Source organism: Oryctolagus cuniculus, chromosome 6 (assembly GCF_051225735.1).
Source record: "Oryctolagus cuniculus isolate XC-2025 breed Fujian yellow rabbit chromosome 6, ASM5122573v1, whole genome shotgun sequence".
Lineage (NCBI taxonomy): Eukaryota > Metazoa > Chordata > Mammalia > Lagomorpha > Leporidae > Oryctolagus > Oryctolagus cuniculus.
In genome coordinates, this window is record NC_142872.1 from 112,611,364 (window position 1) to 112,620,525 (window position 9,162).

The window sequence follows — 9,162 nt, forward strand, 5'->3', positions numbered from 1 at the left end:
GTGTTGCATTCTCATTTCCGTGGCAGATATAAATTAAACCACGCTCTGCGGAAGATAAGAGTTCTATAATCAGAAATCAACATCTGCAGATTTTGTGACATTGCACCTGTGTGTTTTGAAGTGAAGAACACAAAAATACCAAGCACATATCAGAGGCTATCTTTAAACACTAATAATTCTGCTATCTCAAGGCAAAAATATCTTAAATATAACTGTTATTCCTATTAACATGTTTGAAGACATGCTAAGTCTGCAGATTTAAATGAAACTATTTTATTTCCTACTGAAATAGCTCTTCTGTTAAATGAAACTCCCACAAAAGACTTTTTATTACCAGCTATGAGACATTTAAGTTTAGTAATACACTTTAAAAACAGTGCAGCAAGGCTAAGAATAAATTTGTCATACCAAAGATATAATCCTTTGTTTTACCCCATTAAGGTTGTATTCTGTGCAAAGATCTATAATTTGGGTCCGCAATTATTACAAAGTAACTCATACTAAAAAAATTGTAGATATTTATGTTCCTTTCTCCCCCCCCCCCCCCTTGGCTTTCTTTGGTTCATGGTTTTTAAGGCAGAGTGTTTCTCTCTTCTGCAATAACTCCATTTTTTAATCACATTTTAGTAAAAGCAGTGATGCCTTTTGTATGATTTACTTTTAAAAATTTGAAGATTAATTAACAGTCTTCAGTTGTGGACAAGAAAAAGGCAAGATCACATATTTTACTGTTCCTTTGGTATATGATACTGAACATTTGCAGTAGTTTCATGTATGTGGACTTTGATCCCAAATGGACTCTTTTGGTTATTAAATGCTTTCCCATTTCATTGACACATAATACTAAATATTTTAATCAGAGAATCTAACAGTTGAATAGCCATGCTTTAGTCATCTGTTAGGAAATGATATTGCGTTGCAGTCATGTTGAAAAGATTATGGCAGAACCCTGACTCTTGTTTTTTCTTCTCAGGTAAGTGAATACTGACTATTTGGCAGATACTATTATCTTCTTGGTGGAGATAAAATGCAAATGAAAGGCAGTGGTAAAAGACCTGGTCTGTGTAAGAATAATTAAGCATTCTCTACAGTTTTATTTGAGTAGTAAAAGCCCAGAGTTGTTCTTTAAAATCAGAGAGCAAAGATGAGAATACTAAAGTCAACTTATTCCCTTTTAAAAAAAATTCTATTGCTGGAAGTTGGTCGAGAGGAGGCTGTAAAAAATGAAAACAAAAATTAATTGAGGAGAAAAAAATCAATATGTATAAGGTTATCCTTCCAACTGGGAACCTGCTATTTCCTTTCAATTATTCAAGTTTATTGTACATCTCTCTTGAAGGTCAGTTACTGTCTTTCCTGTTTTTTTTTTTTTTTTTTTTTTTTTTTTTTTTTTTTTAAGTAGGAGCAGCCAAATATAGTAAGAATGGGGCTATTGGTTTAGAGTGGTGCCTTTGATTGTGGGGCTCTTCCTTGATAGGAATTTCTTTACAGTGTTTCTTGTGGTTCATTCATTTATTTATAGCCTTGCTTGTACTTTTCATGTGTTTCTTATTTTTTCCTTCTTTGAGATGGGAAATTTGGCTAGTAAAAACTGCATTGTGCCTCAGTTCAAGTATTTGTTTTAGTGTAAATAGAAAATCATTAAACATCATTCTAACACAGACTTTGTCTAATAGAAGCAAAACATTTGTTCTAGCTTTATGGCAATCATTTTACGTTTTCATTATTTTCAGTAGCATAGCCTGTTCTGGCGAGTCTCCTGCCATTTTTGTATTTTCTTGATGAGTGAATAACACACTGAGAAGTGACAGGAGAGAAAGCCTAGAGGAAAGGCTGGGGTTAGATTGCAGTAGTCCTACAAGGTTAGGTGAAGGAATTTGTATATTGTATTGCTGTATGGAGGAATTTAAGATTTTGAGCAGAGGTGTGAGATCAAAGTGGTAGAAAATGAAAAGTAATCTGCTTTAGTGTTTGTGCAGGATGGAAAAGGGAGAGGTTAGGGGATATAAGGGTTCTACCAAAGGTGACCACTTAGAGAGCTTGGGAATAATGTGGGCATGGGTTTCTACAAGGACCTGAACCGCAATGGTGCTGCTCAGCTTTGCAAAGCTTTGAGAGCAAGTGGCTTTGAGGGTCATTATGGAAGGATATTGGGGATGAATTTCCTTTTCAGGACCTCCTAGATAGAGGTACAAAATGGTGAATGAGGTTTTCTGCTTGGGAGATTAAAGGCAGTTAGTGAGGAGAGGGAGTTGATCTGAAGGGAAAGAATGGATTCAGCTTTAGTCATGTTTTCTGTGGAATGCAGCAGAACACAGAGGTGGATATGTCCAGGGATTATGTCAGGCAGATGAGTAGACATGAGAGACTGGGGAGGAAGGGTCCATAAGATCTTCCTCCAGGTGTGTGAAACAAGGATCCTGCTCTCTGACTATTCTCACCCAAGATTTCTCATTTGGCAATTTAATTTGTGGTTAAAGTATAGTGAAAAATAAGAGTACACCCAAGCTAGAAAATTCTAGATTATAGCCACGTGAGCAGAGAACCCAAAGATGTGCAACTCCTGGGTGTCAATCACAAATGCTGATTGTGAACATCGTGGCCACAACCCTAGTGAATGTCCCTCATACTTTGGGGATGAAAGCCCCAAAGTAGGAAGAAGTGGTGCTTTGTGCTCTCATGATTGGCCCATTTCTCCCTTAAAATATACTTTCATAAACTTTACTTCACTATCTGTCAAGGGGGCCATATTTCCTTTCAACTGGCCTGTTCTTCCTTTGGAACGTACTTTAATAAACTTTTCTTTACTATTCCTACTTTCATCTCTCTGAACTGTAATTCATTACTCCGTTGGCAAAAATGAATTGAGGCAAGCTGGCTGCTTCTGGTGACAGTTAGTTGGAAAATATTGGATAGAATCTTAAGAAAGAAATTGACCTGATATGAATTCAGAATCCTCTACGTAGCAATGAGAGTGGTAGCTTTAGCTGCAGCTGAGATTTCTAATGGAGAGGGTCTCCAGGGAGAGGAGCAGAGTTGTGAGTACCTATCTTTAATTGTGTACAATCCACATCTACTTTATTGTCTTTATACCCTTTTCATAGCATGGAATTTTGCTGTTCATTATGTACGCACTTGCTTATCTATGATCCTTCTCATTTTCTCAAGAATATAAGCTCTGTATTAGTACAATCTTGGCCAATACTGTACACACCATATGTCCAAGCCATAGAACAGGATGTAGCACATGTAAAATGATTAACAAAACAGCATCACTTACATGGATGCATGATTGATTGAAGAAATACTCTCTTTGTAAATATCCAGATCTTTAAATGGTCTCATTGAGCCCTAGATGATTAGCCTAGTCAAGGACAAATGTTTCACCAGCCAACACGTTTCAGAGAAAAACACATTTTACTTTCTAGTTTGTTCTACAGATCTGTATTCTGACCTTGATTTTTGCTGTGTGACTCTTCAAATGTCTTGGTTTTGAGAGATTTCTTTTCGCTTTCCTTTTCTCCCTTTGAGAAAAAAAATTAGATCACCTGTCATTAATTTACATAAACATGAAGTTGAGTGTAAAATGTAACACTGTTTTCACTCCATCGCTAAAAAACTCATTAAAATTGAAATTTTGTTTATGATATACTAAAAATAATCATTCTCACACTACTTTTTAGAAAGCTTTTATTTAATAAATATAAATTTCATAGGGATAACTTTTGGAACATAGTTGTTCTTCTTACCACACCCACCCTCCTACCTCTACTCTTGTCCCACCTCCTATTCCCTCTCCCATCCCATTCTTTATTAAGATTCATTTTTAACTATCTTGATAGAAAAAATACCAACTCTATACTAAGTAAAGATTTCAACAATTTGCACCCACACAGACACCCAAAGTATAAAGTACTGTTTGAATACTAGTTTTACCATTAATTCTCATAGTACAACTCATTAAGTACAGAGGTCCTACATGGGGAGCAAGTGCATAGTGACTCCTGTTGATTTAACAATTGACACTCTTATTTATGATGTCAGTGATCACCCAAGGCTCTTGTTATGAGCTTCCAAGGCAATGGAAGCCTCTTGAATCCACAAGCTCTGACCTTATTTAGACAAGGCCATAATCAAAGTGGAAGTTCTCTCCTCCCTTCAGAGAAAGGTACCTCCTTCTTTGATGACCTCAGCTTTCCACTGGGATCTCACTCACAGAGATCTTTCATTTAGTGTTTTTTTTTTTTTTTTTTTTTTTTTTTTTTTTTTTTTTTGCCATAGTGTCTTGGCTTTCCATGCCTGAAATGCTCACATGGGCTTTTTAGCCAGATCAGAATGCCTTTAGGGATGATTCTGAGGCCAGAGTGCTGTTTAGGACATCTGCCATTCTATGAGTATGCTCTGTATCCTGCTTCCCATAAACAAGAGTGTCAATTGTTAAGTCAACAGGAGTCACTGTGCACTTACTCCTCATGTAGGATCTCTGTCCTTAATGTGTTGTACTATGTGATTTAATGGTATAACTAGTACTCAAACAGTACTTTACACTTTGTGTTTCTGTGTGGGTGCAAACTGTTGAAATCTTTACTTAGTATATACTAAATTGATCTTCTGTATATAAAGATAATTGAAAATGAATCTTGATGTGAATAGGATAGGTAGGGGGCAGGAGATGGGAGGGTTGTGGGTGGGAGGGAGGTTATGGGGGGGAGGAAAGCCACTGTAATCCAAAAGCTGTACTTTGGAAATTTATATGTATTAAATAAAAGTTAAAAAATAAACTAAAATAATATAGTTTAAAATAAAAAGGAACAGCATCTTGGTTTTACAAAGATGAGATTGATGACTTCCAGATAGATAAAAACATGGAAAATATTCCTGGCAGACAATTAAGGTTTATCAAACACCTAGGGTGTGTTTGTAAAGAAGTAAAGGGAACTATCATAGAAATAGTTGGATGTGAAAGAGTGTGAGAATATGAGGCTAGCAAAGTAGATGGGGCAAGAAACTTGAATGTCTTGTGTGACACGGTATGGACTTAAAAACATTTTATTTTCATTTTCTTTGGAAAGCAGATAAAGAGACACACAGAGATCCTCCAATTTTCATGTTCACTCCTCGAATACCTGTAATAGATAGGGCTGAGCCTCGTCAAAGCCCGGATCCAGAACTCAATCTGGTATCCCATGTGTGTGGGCAGGGACCAAAGAACTTGAACCATCATCTGGTGCCTCCTTGGTTTGCATTAGTAGGAAGCTGGGTCAGAAGTAGAGCTGGCTCTTGATCTAGGTACTCTCATGTGGGAATATCTGAACCACTGTACCAAATATCTACCCTATGATATGGAATTTTGACATAATTTCTAAGCATTGTATATCTTAGAACGATTTGAAACTGAAAAGTAAAAGTTTTGGTATATTAGTTTCATTTAAAAATTAATTTATTTTAAACATCACAATAACCTGTGTGGTAGTAAGATAAACTTTATGATTACTATGCTATTGACTAGGAAGTTGAGTGGCTAGTTCATATGAACATGCTAGAAAGATATGGTTCTAGGACAATCTATAATAACGATAAAGCCTTCAAAAACTTTTGCATAATATTATGATATTATTCACAAACATTTTCATCATTGTATTTATTTGTTCTTATATAAATATATACTTATGGGAATAGTGTCAATCTAGGGTAAGAGAGATTTTGCATTATTATGAGTTTGCAGTTCTTTAATTATTGGCTATAGATAAGTGCGAATTACCTATAACATTTCAGTTTGTGAATGAGCTCTTTGACACTTTGAAAACAATATAAATTGATTTTTCATTTCTAGCTATTTCCTTATAGGATTCAAATAATTTATGAGTATTTCTGAACCTTATTGTTTAAGTGACATTTTAAAAGGTTATATATTGTGGGAGAAAATAGAGTTGTAAGTTTCTGTCATTTTTAACATTTAGCATATTTGAAACTGTAAGAAAACTGTTTTCTTGTACCAATATATTCTCAGAAAGAGTAGATGCAAACAATTTCCAAACTGGACTGTTAAGGTATAAAGGGGTGTCAGGAGACCTTCTGACTAACACACATATTTTAGCTCTGGGAATGATGCAGGATATACCTGAGGACTGCGCTCCCTATATCTACCTTACTTCTCTAGTACTACTGTTTTGGAAGGAAACACAATGCTTTAATGGATTTCTTTTATTTCTGCCTTCTCTCTAATATCCATTTATCCTGTAGGCAGAGTATAAGGAAGGGTTGGTTCAACCCTTCTGTTATATTCCTTCTGTCCTGATGCCGTATAGCCAGATAAGTCAGTTGGCAGGTGCTAAAGTCAGGTAGAACAGAATCTGCCATTGATTAGCTAAGTGTACACAACAAATTAAGACAGGATCTACAACTTTTGTGACGATTAAATACAATAATACATGGAAAGAACTTAGTGTATTGCTTGGCATTTAGCAATTGCTGTTGGCTATTATATGCTCCAAGATTATAATAAATTAGCTATTCTTATGTGCTGGGTGGGAAAATAACCCTGCTAGGTGAGGTTTAAATATGACCATAGTGACTTTCGCGGAGCAAAATGCACTGAGACCAGCTGAAGAGAAGTTCCCAACTCCATATTTGTGACAACCCATGAGTTTTACCATATAAGGAAGTCTAACATGCGGAGTTATTTGACATGAAAATTAGAGGTTAAGAGCATTCTCATGAAGCAATGCCAGGTACAACCTTCCATGTTTTTCCATTGCAAAGGCAGTTGATATTACCAGAAAGAGAGTATAATTTTTCCAGGCCCATGCGAAGTAATCGTGGTGTTGTCTATCTTTTAGGCGTATTTAAATCTGGATCATTAGACTCTGCCACTCTAGTCCTTGTAGCACACTCCTGTTGGTCTGAAAACCTTATGTAGCCCTTTTAGATGATTTTAGTAAATCATGAAATTTTTTTTTGTAGTTAATTGTGTATTGGTTTTGGAAGTATCACTTTGAACTTAAACTTATCGTGCAATACAAACTATTAATAATAATGGTAATATTTTCCACTTAAAATATGCTACCATGGGCTGTATTTTATATATAGGATGCCTGATTCTCACAACAAGGCTATCTCCATTTTACATAGGAATCGTCTTAGAACTTAGGAAAGGGTTATACTAGAGCAGGATTTGTCTACCTTGGTCATATTGAGATTTTGAAGTGGATAATTCTACGTTGTTGAGGACTTCCCTGTGTATTCCTGGATATTTACAGCATCTCTGGACTTTCTTTACTCTTGAGCCATGACAACCAAAAATGCCCCCCAGACATTGCCAGATTTTCCCTAAGTGGCAGAATTGCTCCCTAATGAGAATGGCTGGTCTAAAGAATATAGTCTGGGGCTGGCACTGTGGCATAGTGGGTTAAAGTCCTGGCATGCAGCAACGGCATCCCATATAGGCACTGGTTCAAGTCCCGGCTGTTCTACTTCTGATCTACCTCTCTGCTATGGCCTGGGAAAGCAGTAGAAGATGCCCCAAGTCCTTTGGCCCCTGTACCTGTGTGGGAGTTCTGGAAGAATCTCCTGGCTCATGGCTTCAGCTCAGCTCAGCTCTGGACATTGCAGCCATTTGGGGAGTGAACTAGTGGATTGAAGGCCTCTCTCTCCCTTAGGCTCTATCTCTCTCTCTGTAACTTTTCAACTAAATAAATCCTTTAAAAAAGAATATAATCTTTTAACATCAGAATGCTAGATGCTAGACATTCTTTATTGAAACCAAATTATATAGTCAATTTAATACGAAGGGACTTCAAAAAGTTCATGGAAATGGGATGAAAAGATAAATTTATTTTTGTGCAAAAAACCTTAAACCCATGCATGTTTTTTTTGTAATGTGTATTTTTCACAAACTTATTGAAGACTCCTGATATTTGAGAAGTGATTCCTTTTTTCGGATAGCAAAAGTGAAAATCTGCAGTGAGAAGTCTTTTTTGACTTTTCCAAGCCCTAAGATAATATCCTAAATATTTGTTATTCTGTTTTTAAGTAAATAATCCCAAATAGCACATGACTCAGATAGCATCGAGTGAAACTGCTAAGCAATCATATATCATAGTATGTATTAAATTCCATTATCAGACAAGACATGATGAGACGTGAGACTGATTTAGGAATGGAAAGCACATACCTGTCTTGCGGATTGCTGAGACCGATTGCTCGGATGCGAACCTTGTTCACTCTCATCATTCCCTCCTATAGGCTTCACCTTGTTGAATTTTATTGTCAGTGATTTAAACATCCTCTCTCGGGTGGCGCTGAGAGCCTTTGTTTTTATCACTGTGTCTTGAAGTACAGAAATGTCCTTTGTTTTGCTTTTCATTAGTAGACAAGCCAATTAGTTGTTTAATCAGGATTTTCTTCTGGTTAATTCCTGCAGGCAGCTCCCTAGCTAGTCAGGGCTTTGGCTTAAAAGCAGCAAATTACTTCTGCTTGGGTGATTTCCACTCAGTTTATGAACTTTCTGGAGTCAAAGTGCCCTAGTGAATAATTTATAAGTAGAGGATTAAATGAAACTTTGTAGTTGGTTTGAATTGTTTAAATGTGATCACATTGCCCCCTGGCTAGTTTTCTCTCTTTTTAATTACCCTCCTACCTATCTCTGTCTATCTAATTTGAGACAAAGTAATCCATGCAAATGATTCAAAAATAACATGAACATGAGGGCTTCTCGCATAAAGCAAATACATTCATACACCATATGCTGATGTCCCTTCAGTGACATGAATACATGAGTGGCCCCATAAGACCATACTATAAGCTAGGTATGCAATAGGTTGTTACAGCTGAGTTTGCATAAGTACATTTTATAATAACGCGTATGCAGTGACAAAATAGTCTAATATTTTTAGAACAAGTCTGTATTGCTAAACAATGCTCAACTATAGCTCCATTCTTCTGGTGGTTGATTTCCACACTGCTAAAAGACAAAACAAAGCCAAACCAACAAACAAAAAAATCCCCTACTGCTTTAACTGTGTGTGTGTGTATGTGTTTGTGTGTGTGTGTACATTTGGAGCCCAAATCTCTAGGAGGCACAGGGATAGATAAAGAATTGTTTAAAAGGAACTTTTTCTCTACTAATATCCTAGAAAAAATTTGTTTATTTTCTCCCTTGCT

At 36.3% G+C, this 9,162-nt stretch overlaps 1 protein-coding gene across 1 annotated transcript in view; it reads right to left on the reverse strand.

The window, feature by feature from the left end:
- Nucleotides 1–8,284, reverse strand: part of CNGB3 (cyclic nucleotide gated channel subunit beta 3) — a 164,843-nt gene extending 156,559 nt beyond the window's left edge. Inside the window, exons 1-2 of the mRNA XM_002710676.6 lie at nucleotides 8,174–8,284; nucleotides 3,455–3,524 (exon numbers count right to left, since the gene is read on the reverse strand). Of these exons, the coding sequence (XP_002710722.4) occupies nucleotides 3,455–3,524; nucleotides 8,174–8,284 (181 nt within the window). The remainder of the gene's footprint in view (nucleotides 1–3,454; nucleotides 3,525–8,173) is intronic.
- Between the last annotated feature and the right edge of the window lie 878 nt (nucleotides 8,285–9,162).